The sequence below is a fragment of the Phytophthora parasitica genome (genome assembly GCF_000247585.1).
Source record: "Phytophthora parasitica INRA-310 unplaced genomic scaffold supercont2.41, whole genome shotgun sequence".
In the NCBI taxonomy this organism is placed as follows: domain Eukaryota; phylum Oomycota; class Peronosporomycetes; order Peronosporales; family Peronosporaceae; genus Phytophthora; species Phytophthora nicotianae.
In genome coordinates, this window is record NW_008649027.1 from 255,130 (window position 1) to 275,293 (window position 20,164).

The window sequence follows — 20,164 nt, forward strand, 5'->3', positions numbered from 1 at the left end:
GCAGTGGCGCCGCCACAGTTACTGTTGTGCGATCAATGATCGCCAATCATAATGGTGCGAATCTGCTTCGTGCTCGTGGAATCTATCCTGCTACCGGTACATCTACGGACAGAAGGATCACGTCCTTCCAAGTCTGTTGGCACTCCTGTTTCAAGCAGATCTGACCGCAAGAACTGTTGCAGCATAATTTTATTATCACGCTTTTATCTGAGAGAGAGAGAGAGAGAGAGAGAGAGAGAGAGAGTGTGTGTGTGTTGGTACGAGCCTTCTGTGGTGTTAGTGCTTGGTGGTTCGCCGGCTTTCACCACGTAACGTGTTTATCGAGGAAATCCCGCGTCATCTCCTCGTTCTGCGCAATGTTCTCCATGTAGGTATCATAGGACATGTGCCATGGGTCAGGTAAGTCTCGCGCGAAGGCACACAGCACACCGTCCCGTTCCTTGATCTTTGGAAACTTCTCCGTGACCTTGTAAGCCAAGCCGCTGGCCACACACACGACGTAGTCGGCCTCTATGCACATTTGCTCCGTCAGGAGCTGCGAGCGATGCTTGGACAAGTTCAGTTGGTACTTCTTCATCACGTCCACCGCGTGTTTGGAGGCCGGCGAGCCTTCGCGGTCAAACACGTCCGTCAACCTGTTCGATAAACACCAGCAAAAATCAGCACCTCGTTCATAATACAAGCATGTAGCTACACTGCTGTGCTGAGCAAGGTTAGCAGTGCAGGTAGTTGGTTCACTCACGCTGCGGAGCGAATGACAATCCCCTTCTCTTCCTGCTGCTCGCGCGACATGTTGAGTTTGCGACGGAAGTACTCGACGGCGAAGTGCTCAGCGACCGGCGAGCGGCACGTGTTGCTGGTGCACACGAATACTATATTCATTGGAGTCGTCCCTCCTTACTTGTGCGGTGCAGGCGTGATCTCGATTTGAGAGCCACAGCCGCGACTCGCCGCGATTGGTCGGTCGCACAAGTGTATACAAGAGGAAGCTACGGACCGCAGTCTGCTGTGGAGGTGGCAAACGCGACCTGTTCCCACTGACGTCGGCGCGACTTCAATCGTGATGACCGTCGCATGCACCTCGAGCCGATTTGCAAGATAAAACTACCCGGACTGGAGTCCGGTGGCGCCACCGACCGCCAAGCCTTCATGCTGGAAGCTCGCCTATCTAAAATGGATATAGTACATAGTATGTAGTTTGCGCAAAGAAGAACAAGATGAAGTAGTATTCACGCGGTGATGGCTCATACTGTGATGTCATGAGCTTGATCCTTAGCTTACTGGAAGTGCTGGACGACCTTGGCATACGGGAATGGTCCCAAGAATTCACTGTGGTTCTGCTTCTTCGTCGACGCCTCTAACAGCGAGTAGTCGAACTCGGGGTGCAAGTCCTTGTTGGCAGCGTACGACTGCGGATCCCATTGAATGCCGAAGCTGTTGACAAAGAAGCCTTGGAACTGCGCGATCCACTGACGCAGCGCCACGTACGGGATGAAGTAGAAGCCGCATCGATCAGTATCGTTCTCCTTCACCTCCTCTTCAACAGGAGCCAGGGTACGTGCAATATACACTTCCAGCATGGGTGGGAGGCATATCTCTCGCGCGACGTGTTGCTTTTCCGAGTATTCCCACAGACACATGACGGTCATGCGGTCGCCCCAGTCTGTCGTGTTGCGAACGAAATATGTGAAGTCACCGTCCACACGACAGAGTTCCGGGTCTTTGCATTTCAACTGCAGTGGTTGAATGTTGACATCCGCGAATGTCTTCGTCTCCTCCGAGAGGCAGTCCTCTACACCCTCGTTGTATTCCTGGGTTTCATTCCCGTCTTGTTTGGATGAAATGCCTTCATTACCGCACTGATACCAGTTAAACGGGCTGCAAAATCCAAGCACAAACCACAGTTAGCCACGGCAGTAATTGGTTCCAAAAGAACTGTCATACTTGTAGCTGTTGGGGCAGACTGAACGCTCTTCCCAGTCAGAAACCTGCTGCATCCAATACGCGAGCGAATGGCTGCCCTGCGTAGGTCCGTCCGCCCACGAGTTCTTCACTATAAGTCCACCGGTGAAGCCTTCCCGGGTCAAAAACGCATCATTGTAGCCGACAAGAAGCTGCCACAACATAACCAACATGCAAGTATCAGCATGATCCAGAAGTGAGTTGACCAACGACGTACCATGGCATGACCGCCTTCAATTGACATGCTGCGATGACTAAAAAACTCTCCTTCCATGTTGCGATTCCTGCCGCCTTTCAGCGGGATACAGCATGTTGTGGTGGCCATGTCTCCAGGACACAGCGTGCAGGTTTCAGGCTGACAGTGATGATTGCTGGCGAATGCACCAATGCACGGATAGTAGTGCGTGATCATTGCAATCGGAGTAGAGAGGGGCATTGCCTGGTTCTTCCTTACAAGGTGCTCTCTCACAGACATGTCTTCGTACTTGGTTGTCATGCTCTGTGTAGGCAAGACAACACGTAACGTCAAGTTTTCCTCCCGCGTGGTCGAGATTTTAACACGAATTCTGCCAAGCAACGCACCGATAATTCAAACTTCAGCGGGTTTCCGGCTGCTTGAGCAGCTTCGAGCCCAGGACAGAGCGTATCGTTACCAGGGTTCGTGTAGTACTTGCAGACGGATTGCGGGAAGATGGACTCTTTGAGTCCGCTCTGCAGATAGTAAAGCTCAGGAACCTCTCCACCTTCAGTCGAGTTCATCCACATCTACAACGCACCAGGATAATCCTTGAGTATCTTAGCAACGGATACATGCAGAACTAGTAAGTACTGACCTCATCACCGGCAACTCGACAAGCCTTTTGTTGCTCAGAATCTGCGTCGCCGGTGCAGAGCTTGAGAATCTCGACACCGTAGGCCTACAACACAGCAAACAATCCCTTGCTTCAGTTCTACATTGAATCTTACTCGGTTCTTCCTCTGCATGGCACACCTGCTCGGAAAACGCAACGTATTCGTCGGGCTTGAGCCATCCCTTGCGGACTCCATACGCTCGGTATGATTGCTCCAGGAACCCAATGGTAGCAAAGTCCCAGCATGTACCGCGGTAAGCCTGGTCCTGACGCGGAGTGACATAGTCCACCGCAAACTTTGAGGGCAGCAACGCCATCGGCAATAAACCGTTGTTCGAAATGTAGTGCATGGCCCCAGCGTTGAGATCTTCACGAGCTTTAGTTGTCTCTTGGCGAATATCGCTCCCAGTCTCCCTGCCCATTACAGCGCCATTTAATTAAAATTCAATAGATATATCACCTGCACAGCATTCTGCGTTTGCACGTACACACTGTCAACAGTCTGCGATTCCAGACGCGAGATGGTACTGTGCATCGAAATGCACAGCGAAAGCAGCACGAAAAGGGCAACACCATTCAGCGCGTAGAAGACCATTCGCAACGGCAGTCGACCCAGAGTACCACGAACATTAGCGACAGCAAAATGGCGCGTGTGAACTGGCAATTCATCCTCGTCATTGTCGGCTAGAGACATCGCAAAGCAGTCGCAACGACATTGTTAGCATGAACCAAGTTGTCACACTGTTGCGCTAAGCGTAGGTTACCTCTTCCGGAGCCGTACTGAAGCAACGGGCTGCGGTCTCGTGAAGCGACCGACCCCACCATTGATCCTGCGGTGGAGGAGGCGCGATGAAGAATGACACGTTCAGCTGGATCGGATCTGGTCGTGAATCACTGTTTTTGAGTCAGAGATTGCTAATCGGATTGTAAAATTAACAGTAGCTAGCTTTAAATCCAAAACAAAATCTTGCTCACATTACACGTAGATATCCTAATATCTTAAAAAAAAATGCCCACTACCATCCAAGGGGTTTTTAGCATCCCTCGCCACCAGCGATGACTAGACATGCGGTGGAATCGTAGATGCTCATGATGTTGGTCATGACGGACCACACGAGAGCAAATATTAGATACACCACTGTGATGACTCCCATTACGTAGCTTGAGCCGCCAAGACGTTTCATGACCTGGGTCTGCTCCTTTTGCCGCGGGAGCATCACCAGGAACACGAGCGAGAACATGTTGAAGGCGTACATGATCAACACTGTGTAGGTCACATCTTGCCTCACTCCATGGCTGTCGTTCTGGATCCGCTCGGTCGACAAGTCCCACATGCTGTCGACGTTACGGGTGATGGCAGCAGAGAACGGAGTGCACAGGTTGTAGACCGTTGTGAGAAGGCCGTACATGGCACCCTCGTGTCCTTCCGAGGAGAGTTCCACGATGATGAAAGACCCCACAATGTAGATGATTCCCTGAGGAACTTGCTGCAGAACGGGGATACCAAGCCAGAACCAAGGCGATCGGTTGATATCCCAGATTGTCAAAAGCTTCACCACTGCGTCGAGTGACAAGTTCCAAACCATGGTCACCACCGTTGTGCGACGCCAGTCCCAGTCACGACCGTAGTTACCAGCGAACCAGACCGACATGGCAAACACGCCTGTGGTAAAGAACCCGGCGATTTTCTCTGCGAGCGGAGAAACATTGACCCAGTTCGTCTGAATGGGTAAGGCGGAGACCCACGTGAACATGGCAAAGATACCCGAAATGGTCTGGTAGGCGATGTACTGGTACACAGCTCGAGTCTGCACGATATCCCAGAGCTCGCACATGTAGTGCTTAAAGTTCTTGTGATACTCGGGGCGCTTTTCCTCGTAGATGAAGAACCACGTAGCCGGAACCATCGGCACGAGCACGATGCCCACGATCAACATTAGCATGGGGAACGATAGTGAGAAGTCAAAGTCACCCCCATACTCGTCACCGTTGAAACAAAAAGCCACCAGGATAAGAGCGAAGATGTTGAACACGTAGCGAGTCGTGTAAATCACCGTCTGGGTCCGTCCTCGAATCTCGAGCGGCTCGCGTTGCGCCAACTCCACCACGATACCGTCGGCACACACATCGGCCATCAAATAGCCGAAGACACAGCCCATCATCGGAATGATGTACAAGCTGCCCTGGTTGGCAGCGTCGTAGTTGATCGTTTCGATGATTTCAGGTGTGTAGTCCTCCGGCTTGACATCGCGGTAAGCGGTATCCGTAAAATAAGGTCGACCTTCGGGCGTCACGGCCATTTCCACAAGCATAGCCAACGTGACGATCCAGCCCATGACCATATACGGCCGACGACGGTATCCCCAAAGCGGGAAACAGTCAGACACGATGCCGTAGAAAACCTTGAAACTCCAAGGGAGCTGTACCATCACGGACGCCGTTGTAGTTTGTGAACCCGGAATGTTGAGGTAGTTCTGCAGAAACGGATAAATGACATTGGGCAGCACGCCATCAATGAATCCAACGGCGGCGTACTGCGCGACGAGTCCAATGTACTGACGCGAGAACAGGTTCGGCGCTCCTCCGCTTCGAAGCGCACCTCCTTCGATGTAGTCGTCGTACACGTAACGCAACTTGTCGTAGTCGTGCGCCGGTGGGTCAAGTGGGGACATGCTGCATCGTGACTCGCCCAGCATCGCTGCGCTGTCAGGGTTGTAGAGCTCAACCTTTTCGTCTGGAAGCGGCATTTCGTAGTCGGTCTCCGTTAACGTTGTGTGGCTCATACGCAGGTGCACGCGAATCGAAAACTGCACTATCCTGCTCCATCACTGATAAGAAGCGACGACTTCGAGGACGGCGCCGACTGGAATGCAGAGGGCGGGCAACGTGCGTACAGATTTGCAGTGTTAGTGGATCACCTCTATACTGGAGCCCATACAGTTTGCCATCATCCAAACTTTCTCGTGAAAACAGAGGACAAAACAGAGGGCTCTCGAACATACGCAAGAAATGCAGCACTTCAGTAGGCGACACGACCTGCAGCTAACCGTGGTAAAAAAAAGGACCAAGAGGCGAGGACTCCCGCTCCAAGACGGAATGCACATGGTATTTCGGCAGGGGCTGTCGGTGTCAGTTCATCAGTCTATTGACTCATTGCCAAGTGGCAGAGACTATTGACACAACATGGGAGGACGAATGTCATGATACTGCAATTCTAAAAAAAAAAATGGAGGAGTCGGGAGGAACTGTATCATCAGCCCAAACCAGGCCTTCTTGCGCATTAACCTATAGGGCCAAGCTTTTGCCACGCTTGGTCCTGGGTTAAAGCTAGCATGCTTTCATCTCAGATTTCGCACATTAGCGGGAATGATTGGTCGGAATACAAATGCCAAGTAACCTGTGTTGCATTCCAGGTGGCCTACCAGTTGGAGAATACATCAACTTCGTCGATCCGTAGAACCGGAGAGAGCAGCATCAGCTGGCGGACGCGTCGACCATGATCGAACATAAGTTCTCTTTTAAACATTGTGTACCGTATCACCAAGAGGTCGGGTCCTTTTCAACTTGACCACCTCAACTGAGCTCTCAATCTCGACAATACTTCATGTGTAGACTACGCTTTTGCGTGTGTATTCTTACAGGTGCACTCTACAGTAGTTTTGTAGTTGGCCGGTCGTTGCGGTGCAGGCAGCTCAGTGCTACATGTACCAACACTGGTACTACATACATACACACGTGCTTTCGGTACGTGTCGAGCGGGCGAACAGCATTTGTACAGTACTAAAAAATATAAATTGTACTTTACCAGGTACCGTTCATGTGGTTGCAGCTTCACCCAGCAGACGCACCAAAATGCAAATTGCAGGTGGTGGACGTGAAGTAAGCGTCTCGATGCATTGAATTGCTGTAACCAGCAGAGACATGGCAAACGGCCCCAACATGTTGGCCACATCGGACGACGCGAACCGGCTCGGTCTGCTCGACGTGAACGCCACAGCGTCAATGCTTGAGCGATCGGCGTTGGGAAACACTCACGATTTGAAAGACCCACTGCCGTTGCACTGAACTGCTGGATACCAACCAGACTCTGGTCCAGAGAGCCCCTCTAAGAAGCCCGTTGCCTCAATATCTCCGCCAAGTTCGAGTCTCGACCCTGCGAGAGAGGAACTCCTCTGCGGCAGATGGCTGCCGTCGTCAGTGTCGAGGATTTGTAGTTTCCTGTCTGTTCAAGGTGGTATCCTACAAAGAAGGACGAAAATTGGTGCACAGTAATTGGTTGCCATCGATGCCAGCGCAATGCAAACGAAGCCGAGTAACAATCGCTCGGTTTTCATTTCGGGAGGACAACACGCATGATGTTTTCTCAAAAATAAGAGAAAAAAGAAGAAAAAAAGAGAGAGAAAATGGCTTACAACTTGTAAGTTACAATTCTTAAGTAACTATCACTTGGCCAATCAAATTGACCGAGACGTTCAAAAACAAGTGAGCCGTGCGCTTAGCATCGGAGCTGTATGTGTGTTGGCTTGTTGGTTTGTTGTTCGGGGCGTCTTTGAAAGATGCGATAGGCTATCCAAGTTCGTTGGACAGCAAGCTGGGTGCCGATTTGCTTCTCATCGATGTATTAGCCGTGCGGTGCCGGCGCATTAGTCAATTTCCGCGTTTCGAGGCACACTGCGCCTTCGACTAGTCCCGCGGTGCCAACGTAGCTTTACTTCAACGTACAGGTGCAGGTACCACGATGAAAGCAGCCCGGACGGACACGTTGACCTCGCAACAGGCACCAATCGAGTTGTACAGCGAGGACTCAGGCTCATGGATGATTACGGACTCCCCACAGGACGAGTCTCCCTTCCCCATGGTATACGAGGACCAAAAGATGCGGTATGTGTACGACGATTACATCGAAGGAGGTGCCCTTCGAAGTGGTAGCACACCGAAACTTTTCTCGCGGCAATACTTTGGTCTCGTTGCGCAGTATGCAGGTGTTGGATTCATTGACGGTGTGCTACCCAACGTCATCTACCCGTTCTTGCAGAACTACCTCAATTTACCTGGATCGCAGACTACCACAGCGTTCGTGCTCGTACAGATGCCATGGAGTTTCAAAGTGTTCTATGGCATTATTTCCGACTGCTTCCCCATCTGGGGCTACCGTCGTCGGCCTTACATCCTTGGTGGTTGGATCTTTGCTCTTATCATGCTTTTGATGCTGTCCTTCACACCGGACAGCAAGCCGTATTTCACGAATCCAGACTACCGAGACGTGAAGCCCGAGGACTACACGCCCGAGATTATTGCGACGATCAACTACGACGCGGTCAATGACGGTAGCGTTTATATTATCCCGATGATGGGATGTGCGTTCGGATACTTGCTGTCGGACGTGTGTGCCGATGGAATCGTGGTGGAGCTGGCGCAGCGCGAGCCTTACGAAGTGAGAGGCAATACCCAAACGGTGATCTACACTACGCGGACAGTGTTCAATATGCTGGCGTATATCCTCTTGGGCTTCTGCTTCAATGGCGAGGAATACGGCGGCGACTTTGACTTCTCGCTATCGTTCCCCATGCTCATGCTGATCGTGACTATTGTGCTTGCACCGATCGTGCCGGTTACCTGGTTCTTCCTTCACGAAGAGAAGAACGCTTTCGCTATGAACTTCAACCACTACATGCATACACTTTGGGACATTATCAAGACACGTGCTGTGTACCAGTACATCGCTTACCAGTTCTTCTCGGGCATCTTCGCGTCTTTCACGTACCTGTCCAAGAACCCGATCATGAGGAACTGGGCAGACGTCTCGCCCATTCAGGAAAAAGTGGGTGGACTCTTGTCGACCGGCGTGTATGCTACCTCGATTTATTTCGCTGGCAACTATGGACGCAGTTGGGACTGGCGGCGCACGGCAGCGGTGACTATGGTCTGCTACGTCTCGCTGGATGCGTTTGTGAAGCTGTTGACTATCTGGAATATCATCCGCTCGCCATACTTCTGGCTTGGAATTCCCATTTTGGAACAGATTCCGCTCGGTGTGATCTTTATCGTGAGTTCTTTCATCATTGTGGAGCTTGCAACTGAGGGGCACGAAGGCGCCATGTACGGCTTGCTCACAACGGTATACAATCTTGCTATTCCGTTTGCGACTACCATCACCCGCAACGTGGACAGTTTGTTTGACTTGACCACGGAGCGGATTCAAAACGACACCAACTCGGTGAGGACCGACATGACCATGACGGTGCTCATCATGTGGACGGCCAATTTGTGTTCGCTCTTATTTTTGGTGATGCTTCCCCGGCAGAAGGAGCAAACTCGCGCCATGAAGCAACTGGGCGGCTCCAGCTATTTCATGGGCGTCGTGACTGTCTCGTATCTCATGTTTGCTCTGCTGTGGACGATCACCACAAGTCTGTTGAGTATCTTCCCAAACACATCATGTCTTGTCATTGCTGGAGGCAACGGCTGCGACAACAAACCTGTGAGGCCGTAAAAAAAACTGAAGTAAGTCTTATAATGAAATGCAGCGCCGTCGCTGCTAAAGTGAGTTCTTCCTCTTCGTGTCACCAAGCACTCCGTTATAGCGTTATCAAACAATCGAATGATCCAATCTAAAAGGTGTAACAACATTTATTCACCGCGAAAGTCGCGTTTATCGTGCCGTCCAACCATCTTAGTGATGAGCTATCCCGTTACTGGAACAGCGACCAGTCCAGGACGGCAAAGGACTGCAGTGCCTGCTTAAATATGGCGGCTGCCACCTCTGAGTTGTCCTCGAATTGGAAGGCATCGCGGCTGCTGCTGGCTGGGTTGATGCGCATGGGCGCTGACATTGACAGCACCACGTCCGTAGTCACGCCGGGCAGCCGGATGTTGCCCAGATAAACGCGCACCACGTTCTTGGCATGATCACCCTCCTTAAACTTAGCCACGCTCTGGTCTCCCACGATGATCTGTGTAGTATGCGGCGCGTCGATGTTCGCGGGCGCATTCTTGGTATTCGCCTTTTCTTCGAGCAACACCGTTACCTCGTCGGGCCCGCAGCCGTTGGACTGGGCGATCTCGTTGAAAAAGTAGCGCGCGCTTTGAGCATCTGTCACGCTCTCCTCGTACTGCAGCAGCTCCACAATGACGCACTGGTCCGTGGCCGCGTTCGCAAACACCTCTTGGTTGTCGGGCACCTGTCGAAAAGAGCTCACGTCCGCGAAGCCCTCAGGGATTTCGCAGCTCAGCGCGCCGCCAAACAACGGGCGCAACATCTTCTTTTGAGCTATTTTTTTTTAAAGAAAATAATTAGAACTCCTTTTTGTTTAACCCTTCATTAGAGCGATAAATAACAGTACCGTAGATGACAAAAAAAATGTCATTGGCAAAGATGCTGTCATAAGGCATATCTCACTGGACTATTTTTTCAGGACCCGCATCTTGGTTTCAGAATGCTTCAAATATAAAATTCCATACCTCGACGCGGGACCCGCGTCGATTTGTGATGCGTTACTTTGCGATCGACCTAAAGTAACGCAAAGTAACGATTGATTAAAAGGCAGTTTTTTTCCCAAAGCATTTTTGTGAAAAAGCTAAATGATAATACAAAATTTTGGTTAAATTAAACTTTTCAAAAATTCTGATCGAAATATTTCTTTACTCTACAACTTTATGCAATTATTTTTTAAGCTGACCGAAACAACATTATTTTTTATATTTCAAAAACAATAAACCTGCGAATCCCGCTGTTGTCGTACATCCATTTCATGTGTATTTTGTATTTCTACTGCAGATCTACCCATTGATCAGGCCAAACTTCGAAAGAGCTATAAAACGAGGGCAGTCTTCGACTGGTTTCATCCTTTACCGTTTTCCTTGAGGCATTGAGAGTGTGGAAAGCATTTATTACCACATATGCTGCACACAGTTACAAGACTCTGCTTATTGTCAAGGACCGGAATTTATTTAATATTTTCCGGTCCTTGGCAACAAAGTGCTATTTCAGCAAGCAAGACTCTCAAAATAAAGTGTTTAGCATCGCTATCCAATACTTGTTTTAATTTCATGCCATTACCTATTCTGCCATATTTTGACAATATTATTTTAGGAAATGCTGCTGTATGATGGACGGTGATTTGCGATACGCAGTGGGGGTGAAGAAAAGTCTTCATCGAATACTACTAGTAACGCGGCGCTGCTGATAATTTAGCTTAAGATCTTAGCTGACCTGGTGTCTACACGTCGAGCTCGAGGGAGTTTCGTTTGAGGTGCTTATATTTACTTACTGTGAATCAATACAATAAAACGGAGCTACTAAGCGATAAATACATTTCGTGGCATGTTATTCTGTAGTAGGATATTTTCGTTCCAGCAAGATTCAAGTAGCAGGCCTGTTTCTCAATACAGCCTTTGCTACAATCCTCATAAGCTCGCATAACTCAAGGAGGATTATGCGTCACTTACGATGATGCAGCAAATAGACCAGTGCTGCGCTTACTGTGACAGAGTTCTCATTTTGCTATTTTCCCGTTGTCTAGAGAATCCAAGTCCAGCGTACACCCATGAGGTTTTACGGCTTTCTGCTGATTGCGATTATAGCTCTGACATGTAACGAAGCAGTACCTCTGTCTGCTAGCTTCGGCCAATGGGCGGGCTTAACGGGATCCTCTAGCTCAATTTCGTCCCATGGTAGGCGGATTTTGAGATTTAACGGCTATGAAGACCCGGCGAACGAGGGTGACAACCACGCGAACGACCATGACGAGAGGGGAATTACAGTCGTCAATAACGTCGGAGAGCAATTCTTGAAACTGCACGGTGGTTTTTGGCGAAGAGTTACCAAGCCTCGAAAGTACGATCACTGGGTGCAGCGGTGGGTATTGGCATATGGACACCAGCTGAAGTATGGTCCTTTCGCGATCGATGAGGCTAAGAAACGAAAGCATCAAGATTGAAGAAGCCCGTAAGGCTATTGATTCGGATTTTGACTTCGCAGCTCTACTTTACGATTTCTAGAGCAACCATACAAACCTTAAATTTCGAAATGAACAACACTCCTCTTAAAAATTGAATTAACTAACGTAAAATACGGATCAGTACGCCGCGTTGTATTTTATTAGTACGCCTTCTCGTGCAAATTGGGCGTTATATTCGATTTTGACAAATAAAACTGCATTCAACCAGTGCTGACAGCTCAACCGGTTAAGCCACTTGAGTTTATTGAGGGCCCGTAAGGGAGCAGGATTGTTGTGGGTTCAAGTCCCGTTAATTCTCCGCACTGTGAAATGGTAAGTTCTCTGAAAGTTCCTTGTATTGACCTTAACAATGCATCTCAACTAACTCTTTTTGTGCCAGAGTAGCTTAATGTTTAGGTGCCGTATTTGCATTCCGAACAAGTAACGTAAAATACCGAATAAAACGCTCGCATCGAATAGAACTACAACGCTCTCTGAAAGGGCGTTGTATAAAAATAGATTGCGCTAGCTGTGCCAGTCATTGTTTATGGTTGAAGTGCTGCTTAAACGAATGGTTCGACGCCACTAGCTGACGAAAGAGAGACCAGGAGTTGCTTTCTCATTCTCTAAGTTTCAATGCCGGCCCGAAGGAAGAGCGTCGAAATAATTGAATCATGTAGACCCAGTTGTCCACTTCTTCTTCGCTATCGACGCTGATGATAAAGGAACGTCGTTGATTCTTGATCATTTTTCCTTTCTTCGTCCACTTCGAGACCTGCACTTGGAAGCAGTTGACTTTGGCAGCCACCTCGGGGTCACACGCACTCACTTTGGCACCAAGCCATTGAGTGGGTTGCGACTGAAGGAGGAGAGGTGCCTTCACGCGCCGTAGCCCACTTTCGGCAGCGCGAATGGCGCATTACAGCATCGTGCTTTCGTCAGTGGCGGCGGGACCGCGAACAGATCATGGCTGAGCACGGTGCTCGTCGACGCATAGTGGGTGGAGGTCGACGACCTTTGCTCGGTGCTGTTGAAGATGCGCTCGTTGATCTGATCTACGAGAAACGCATCAGAAAAGAGAAAGTATCGCGAAGTTGGATCGCGTTGATGGCTTTGGAGCTGTTTCACCAGAGCCGTACCGAAGAAAAGCACGAAGAAGACCCCATTCGCTTCGTGGCGTCAGATCCCTGGATCAACAACTTCATGTCCCGGAACAATCTACCGCTTCGTGAGCGCACCAATCTGATGACATTGACGGACGATGTCCTTATCGAGCGTGCTGTAGCATATATGCAGTTTTTGGAGGAACACAAGCCGCATAAATCGCGAGCGTACCATTCTGATGGACGAGACTGCAGTCTACTTTGAAGATGCTCGGGCTTACACGGTTGACGATGTTGGTGCTCGCCATGTTGTGGTAAGACCCACGGGTTTGCTTCCATGTCATGCGGATCACCGTCATGGCTGTTACTGCTACTGGTAAAAAGTTACCCCCGTGCCTCATCTGGAAACGGAAGAACCGCGGTTCTATTGAGCGCCTTGGAGGCTGCTACATTGCTTACCAACCTCGTGCATGGGTGGACCAGGACCTGTTGCTGAACTGGCTGGACTGGTACTATCCTACCGTGTTACAAAGGACAGACCAGTACGTCGTGTGGGACTCGATGCGTGCCCACATTGAGAATCGCGTCAAGCAGCGTTGTAACGAGAAAGCCATCAAGATTGCTGTTGTTCCGGGTGGTATCTGCAAGCGGGATATGTGGACATTTACAAGTCCTTCAAGGACAACATCTCTCAGCTGATAGACGAGTGGAAATGCTCGGACAAGGTCACGTACACGGACGGTGGAAATCCGCGCCCACCAGAGCTCGCTTTGGTTTCATCGTGGGTGCTCAGGCTTGGAAGCAGACTCCAGTTGAAGTTGTCGAAAAAATTGTACAAGTCTGTGGCTTCAATGATGACTCGAGTGCCTGGCGCATCACCAAACACGACGTCTACGGCTCGAAGTTCAGAGCTGCGTGGCATGTACGCGAGAGCGGGGACTGTGGTAGCGATCATGAGAACGATATTGCTGCAGTCATGGAGACGTTTGACGAGATCTTGATTGAAGATTACAGATACTCTTATTCTTTCTTATTTTTCCTTAGGCCTAGAACAAAGGACTAAAACAACATCACTTCATTCCCTTCTCGGCATTGGCATTGACCGAATACGCTTGTTCTCTTCTCTTATTTCTTAGGTCCAGAACAGGGGTCTAAAAACACCACTTCTTTCCCGGCCTTGGTACTGGCCAAGCCCATGCGAACAGGCTTAAATCCAGAACACTTGATCAATACCAGAGCCACATGCACCACAGAGTAGACAATTATGGCGATGGAGTAATGTTTATGTGAATTTTACAATCCGTCTGTACCAAGCAAGATCCGTTAAAAATAACACAAACATACAATGCTCAATAATAACCTTATTTCGTAATTGAATTGATTTGTCTCCAGGGCTCGTAGTAGTAATTTACTGCGTTCGTCGTCGCATGCAAAACTGCGGCTATATGGGTCAGATGCACGCAGATTTGAATAGCAATTGTTGCGCGTTCTCGACAGCATGAAAAACTTGAATTTCAAGCCGTCCACAAGAAATTCTATTAACGGGGAGTTGCTCTTTATGTTAACCGCGTGGGTCTTTTTGTTCACCCGCGAGGTGTGCCCAAGTCACCGTCGTGCTTGTGTAAGCGATGATAGAAGTACCTCCAAGCTGGACAAACCTCAGCATATCTATACCTATAGCGATGGATTTTGACAAACACTTCAATAAATCATGTTGGTAGCGTTATGGAATTTTTCGAGCAGCTCGACTTTATTTGATCTGTGCAAGAGGTTATGTCAAACGCTCTGTTTCATCTTGTATAGCTCGGACTCTTTCATTTTTGTTCTATAGAGAAGAACTTTCGGAGCAGATGGAAGTTATGGAACCCTTCCCAGCACTCCCAGCATGCTGTCTGGCAATCGTAAGGTCTATCATATGCGGCGTGGAGAAGTTGACACACTCTGTATTCCATGGATATTAATCCAGAGTCTATTCAGTGATCGCAATGGAGGTCAGATTATGTGTATACTGTATAACCTTCCAGATTCGGTTGGAGTGGGAAAATCTCTTTATAATATTTTCTGCTACAGCAGATTTCCCCTAACGACCTGTTATTATCTCCGACAGTTGTCCGTTCAGCAAGCGATTAGGACAAAATTCCTTGCTAATTTTAATATTATCTCAATTCATTTGTTTGCCAGCAACAAATCGTTATCTAAACCACAAGCAACATTTAGATGTTAGCTTCCTTTAAACGATAATCATTAACGACATGTTCATTTGTCTGTCCTATCACCAACATATAGTGTCGCGGACATACAGATCGCTGGATTGGGTTCGATGATAGTAGATTCACAAAATCGCAATCATATTCTTCGGCAACGTATATTTAGAATTGGTATGGTGTTTGGCTGTAGGACCGTTTGTAGACGATAGGCTCTAGAGCTAGAACGTGACCAAGCCGACACAAATCTCACTTTATGTTTCTAGATCCCGACATTAATTTAATTGTACTATTCGAGTTTCATCCAAGTTACTAGTTATTGCAGTACCAGTAGAATCAGAATATGGGATCACCGCAAGAGGAGACTGAGGGGTCATCTTGTGGAGATAGCGTTGGTGCAGGTCTCAATGCGCCGAAACGGTGCGGTCGTGCATGAGCGTATGGACTAGGAAGACGAGGTCACGTTTTTCTTGGAGAGAGAGCTCAAGTACACTCGCCGCATGTCGCTGTAGCCGTTCAACCGTATGTTAAAACGATAGCGCCAGCGTTAGAGAAGCACCTTGTTGCACTCAAGTATGTTCCAGTCGAGCCCAAACGACAACCTTTCCTAGACTACTTGGCAGGTGGAAGCACGTTTCGATGTTCGTAGCCGGAGTAGTGTCAGCCGTCAGGGTTTCCTAAAAACGTATTGCGATCAACAATAATTGCCATATTTTACCATACAATTATGTATTTCAAGCCGACACGACTCCCCCGTCTATAACTTATTTCGGAGCATTCAATCCAGACATTAATTTGTTTCCTCATTTAAAATCAATTATCTACCAATCGTAACCCTAATTTTTAGCCAATCATAAAGTGGCCGCTGGAGTTACTTCACAACGAACATTTCATGCAGCTGCTCTAAGCTGGCCAGAGCTCCAGATCCAATCTCCTATGTTATCGACGGAGCGTGGGCTCTCCGCAAAGACCTGTGCTCTTCGATACAAGAATGGGGAGCGTGGCGGCCATGGATGGATCGCTGTGTAAGTCAACGGAAGCTGCAGACGTATTACGGTAGGCACTACTGTAAACCACGGTGTCACTGCAATAGCTGTAAAAAAAGTCCTTTGGTATATAAAATGTTAGCAAACGCTACAATTTTACAGGGTAAAAAGAACTCCGACCTAAATATGCAAGCACGTGGAGATTTGAAGAATCTGTAGCAATTTGTTTAGACATGTATGTGTTAAAATTGGGTGTCGTCACCGCAAAACTGTAATCACACATTTCTTTTCTCGATTTGAAGGTTTTTTTACGGTGTTGCAGTGAGGCGGTGCGTTGCTGTGAGGCCGTTGCTTTATGGTATGCACACATGGGTATCAATGTACAGGAGTGTTGGGATGCCTTCAGCCGCTTTGTTTACCTGGTATGACTCCTCCTGGTGGCGTGAACAATATTCGTACCAATCGGGATACGAGTCTCCTGGAAGTAGTTTAAAGGATGGAGGACGAATATATGTCGTTGTAGACAATGCGTACAAGACCACTGACCACGTTCTTACATTTTTTTTCTGAAAACCGAAATTGACGATGCCTACAAGGGTTCATTTAAATTTCATTTGTCACAGCTGTTGAGCAGAATTGAAATGACCTTCGACCTATTCGTGTGGATGTGGGGCATTTTTTTCAGCGACCACTCCAACACAACCATGAGCACGTCACGAGGATTATCCACTGCGCGGTCATACTTCACAACTTCGTGGTTTGAGCGTTTAAACAGCAGAAAACATCTGCTACCCTGTCGCCAACGAGCTGCAATCAGAAGTAACACTGGTTCGTGTAAGTTGGACGAGGAGGAGGAGACTTATTGAGTAGGAAGCAAATCCAAAAGTGAGATTGTGATTAAGAAGTCCTGGCAGCCTACGAGTCTCCTATCTCGAATGTACACAGTCTTCGCCTGCCTTGCACGCCCGGTCTTCAACGATGCTCCCAGGTGCACCTAACATCTGATATCATCTCGAGACATCTAAGCGTTCTGATGTCGCTAGGCTGCCATGTGCCACTTGTCGTGACGACTGGGCGTCCAACTGTGTAGCTTTTTGCAATGTACTAACGTACGAGACCAACGACCATAGCTGCCTTCTGCCAATGAGAGGTGTTGCACGCAATGCAATTGTTGAAAAACTTAGAGATGATACTCATTCAGTAAGATGCTGGGGAATTGGTCGAGCACCTAATTCTTGGCCTGTTGCCAATACTGAATCACAGAGTGCCGAGCAAAATTTTGGCCTTTACGTCGCTCCTTGAAGGCGAGGCAGATGCCAAACTTTCCCACCACAGCTTCCAGAACCGGCGCGGCTGTTTCGCGACTCATAGACGTCTCCAAGTAGTCCCTGAACATATCTCCGTCATTTTGAAACGCTCGAAACGAGCGTTGTACGCTCTCTCGGGCGCGCTTCGTGTTCATAAGTGCGAGCTCGGTCAGGTTCATGCTGAGTCGAATATAAGTGACGGTCGCGGTTGCTGCGCGTAGTCACCATTGCGAGGACGGTTTGGTAACATGGTGAAGTGCAGGGACGAAAGTCCAGCAGAGAAAAATGCCGACATGCTGCAGCTTGCTGCGCGCTTGCGCAAGTTGCCGAGTAAGCAGCGGCACCGACGCCCAAGCCTGTAGTGTATTAGTAGGATTAGAAGCAGGATGGGGACTGGCAGCTTGCCAGCCAGTAGTCTATCGAAGTCCTGGAGGCACCTGCGCAGCAGGTGGAGCTGGGGCGCAGCCCTGGCTCTTCCTCTCCACTTGACAGGATATGTCGGAGATGCTGCAGTATTTCCGAAATATGCGAATAACTAACAGCTTGCAAATCGATAAATGGACGTCCCTCCGACTCGATATGTCAAATATGTGGTTGTACAACAACTACACACAGGACTTTTCTGATTGGACAAAAATCTGCAAATAGTGTTTTTTTATTTGGTAATAACAACAAAACGTCCACTTGCAACCGTGAACTGTGTGTGAGCGATCGAGCTGCTAGCAGCTTATTATATTTGTCCAAGAATGTGGTCCAAGGCGTAGCGCCAACTCAAATGTCTGCATAACTAGTTCCTCCTATGATTATGATGAGCTATCTACACATCTCGATCCCGCTATTAAAATATAAGGTCTTAACCGTACTTGAAATATAATTATCGGATATTCAGTAGGCTACACCAGCAATTATTGTAAGTTCGACTGGAAGTCAATTTTCAATCATGGTAGCAATAATCCCAGTGTGGGGAAACGTGGTTACACTTAAAACTGCCAAGTAGCTCCTTTTTGTTCTCCAAAGTGGTCTGGTCACCTCACTTTGTATTCTGATATACTGTACTTAGAAGAATAAATCAGACAAATCTGATCGCATCAGAAATTCTGATTCAGAATACACAATTAGGTGACCGTTTACTTGATTTTTGTTCTTACAAGAAATATTTTTTTGCTATCTATCTACATTTTAAAAATACATCAAATACAAAAGTGCGTTTCAAATAGCGCGCATTTTGATTGGTCAAAGCTATTGGATCGGGTTCGCGACCATTAGATCAGCAGAATTTCGGCCATGAAGATCGAGGAAGTGCAGTCCACAGCCAAGGCGCAGCGCATTGCGTCGCACACGCACGTGAAGGGGCTGGGTCTGGAGGCAGATGGCACAGCGCTGCCCATTGGATCGGGACTTGTAGGCCAGGAAAAGGCCCGCGAGGCGGCAGGACTCGTCGTGGAGCTCATTAAGTCGAAAAAAATGGCAGGCCGCGCGCTGCTGCTCGCAGGAGCCCCCGGCACTGGTAAGACAGCTATGGCGTTGGGTATTTCCCAAGAGCTGGGACCTAAAGTTCCGTTCTGTCCCATGGTGGGCTCCGAGGTATACTCATCTGAGGTCAAGAAGACGGAGATTTTGATGGAAAACTTCCGTCGCGCCATTGGGCTTCGCATCAAAGAGAGCAAGGAAGTTTACGAGGGAGAAGTGACGGAGATGACGCCTGAGGAGACAGAGAATCCACTTGGAGGATACGGCAAGACCATCTCTCATGTTATTGTGGGACTTAAGACAACCAAAGGCTCGAAGCAGCTGCGACTGGACCCCAGTATCTACGAGTCACTGCAGAAGGAGAAGGTTTCGGTAGGTGACGTTATCTATATTGAGGCCAACAACGGTAGTGTCAAGCGAGTTGGACGTTCGGATGCCTATGCTACCGAATACGATCTTGAAGCGGAGGAGTACGTGCCCATCCCCAAGGGCGATGTGCACAAGAAGAAGGAGCTGATCCAAGACGTGACGCTGCACGATCTGGATATCGCCAACGCTCGGCCTCAAGGTGGACAGGACATCATGTCCATGATGGGTCAGATGATGAAACCAAAGAAGACGGAGATCACCGAGAAATTGCGAACGGAGATAAACAAGGTTGTCAACAGATATATTGACCAGGGCGTGGCTGAGCTGGTGCCCGGTGTCCTCTTCGTGGACGAGGTACGACCCGATGGAAACTATACTGAGTTTTTTTTATGACTAAATGGTGTCTGTTCCTGTAGGTTCATATGCTGGACATCGAGTGCTTCACGTACTTGAACCGCGCGCTGGAGTCGACTCTGGCCCCAATCGTCGTGTTCGCCACCAACCGCGGCGTCTGCCAGATCCGCGGCACTGACGTTTCGTCTCCTCATGGTGTTCCGCTCGATCTGCTGGATCGCATGCTTATCATCCGTACAATGCCGTACTCGGTGGAGGAAATGGTGCAGATTATCAAGATCCGCGCCGAGGCCGAAAACATCAAGCTCTTGGAAGACGCCACCGTACGATTGGGCGAGATTGGGTCACAGACGTCGCTGCGATACAGTGTGCAGCTGCTGACGCCGTCCCGGATCCTCGCAGAGACCCAAGGCCGCTCCGACGTGTCAGTGGACGACATTGACGAGACGAACGACCTCTTCAACGACGCCAAGCGCTCGGCGCATGCACTCGCCCAGACGGAGGGATACCTTTTGTAACGACAGACAAAGATATCTAGAACTCAAGGGTCTGGCTAAAATACACTTGAAGGGTCACTTACCATTGTGCTCTTTGGCTTTGCTGTTCTCCTCTTGTTGTA

The 20,164-nt window shown here is 48.9% G+C and overlaps 8 protein-coding genes across 8 annotated transcripts; 4 read left to right on the forward strand and 4 right to left on the reverse strand.

Moving 5' to 3' along the window:
- Nucleotides 1–301: 301 nt before the first annotated feature.
- Nucleotides 302–882, reverse strand: PPTG_14761 (hypothetical protein; the record flags this gene model as incomplete). Its single annotated transcript, XM_008911303.1, has 2 exons — nt 302–635; nt 743–882. 2 exons carry the CDS (start codon nt 880–882, stop codon nt 302–304), a joined length of 474 nt encoding a protein of 157 aa, XP_008909551.1.
- A 395-nt stretch (nt 883–1,277) lies between these two features.
- PPTG_14762 (hypothetical protein) lies at nt 1,278–3,638 on the reverse strand (the record flags this gene model as incomplete). Its single annotated transcript, XM_008911304.1, has 8 exons — nt 1,278–1,878; nt 1,945–2,114; nt 2,180–2,461; nt 2,545–2,727; nt 2,796–2,879; nt 2,954–3,227; nt 3,302–3,497; nt 3,578–3,638. 8 exons carry the CDS (start codon nt 3,636–3,638, stop codon nt 1,278–1,280), a joined length of 1,851 nt encoding a protein of 616 aa, XP_008909552.1.
- A 209-nt stretch (nt 3,639–3,847) lies between these two features.
- On the reverse strand, nt 3,848–5,596 carry PPTG_14763 (hypothetical protein; the record flags this gene model as incomplete). Its single annotated transcript, XM_008911305.1, has 1 exon — nt 3,848–5,596. The coding sequence occupies one exon, from the start codon at nt 5,594–5,596 to the stop codon at nt 3,848–3,850; it is 1,749 nt and encodes a 582-aa protein (XP_008909553.1).
- A 1,138-nt stretch (nt 5,597–6,734) lies between these two features.
- On the forward strand, nt 6,735–6,878 carry PPTG_23533 (hypothetical protein; the record flags this gene model as incomplete). Its single annotated transcript, XM_008911306.1, has 1 exon — nt 6,735–6,878. One exon carries the CDS (start codon nt 6,735–6,737, stop codon nt 6,876–6,878), a length of 144 nt encoding a protein of 47 aa, XP_008909554.1.
- Nucleotides 6,879–7,297: 419 nt separating this feature from the next.
- Nucleotides 7,298–9,139, forward strand: PPTG_14764 (hypothetical protein; the record flags this gene model as incomplete). The annotated part of the gene is made up of 2 exons (XM_008911307.1): nt 7,298–8,912; nt 9,118–9,139. The coding sequence occupies exons 1-2, from the start codon at nt 7,552–7,554 to the stop codon at nt 9,137–9,139; spliced, it is 1,383 nt and encodes a 460-aa protein (XP_008909555.1). The 5' UTR covers nt 7,298–7,551.
- A 231-nt stretch (nt 9,140–9,370) lies between these two features.
- Nucleotides 9,371–10,113, reverse strand: PPTG_14765 (hypothetical protein). Its single transcript, XM_008911308.1, has one exon. The coding sequence runs from the start codon at nt 10,070–10,072 to the stop codon at nt 9,506–9,508; it is 567 nt and encodes a 188-aa protein (XP_008909556.1). The 5' UTR covers nt 10,073–10,113; the 3' UTR covers nt 9,371–9,505.
- A 2,605-nt stretch (nt 10,114–12,718) lies between these two features.
- PPTG_23534 (hypothetical protein) lies at nt 12,719–13,961 on the forward strand (the record flags this gene model as incomplete). Its single annotated transcript, XM_008911309.1, has 3 exons — nt 12,719–13,109; nt 13,175–13,453; nt 13,504–13,961. 3 exons carry the CDS (start codon nt 12,719–12,721, stop codon nt 13,854–13,856), a joined length of 1,023 nt encoding a protein of 340 aa, XP_008909557.1. The 3' UTR covers nt 13,857–13,961.
- A 4,586-nt stretch (nt 13,962–18,547) lies between these two features.
- On the forward strand, nt 18,548–20,164 carry PPTG_14768 (RuvB-like 1). The gene is made up of 2 exons (XM_008911310.1): nt 18,548–19,545; nt 19,608–20,164. The coding sequence occupies exons 1-2, from the start codon at nt 18,637–18,639 to the stop codon at nt 20,061–20,063; spliced, it is 1,365 nt and encodes a 454-aa protein (XP_008909558.1). The 5' UTR covers nt 18,548–18,636; the 3' UTR covers nt 20,064–20,164.

Excerpts from the sequence above, each read along its gene's own strand:
- PPTG_14768 (XM_008911310.1), top strand. The coding sequence starts at position 18,637 with ATGAAGATCGAGGAAGTGCAGTCCACAGCCAAGGCGCAGCGCATTGCG. Across the intron at positions 19,546-19,607 it reads GTGTCCTCTTCGTGGACGAG|GTTCATATGCTGGACATCGA; the intron begins GTACGACCCGAT and ends CTGTTCCTGTAG.
- PPTG_14765 (XM_008911308.1), bottom strand. The coding sequence starts at position 10,072 with ATGTTGCGCCCGTTGTTTGGCGGCGCGCTGAGCTGCGAAATCCCTGAG.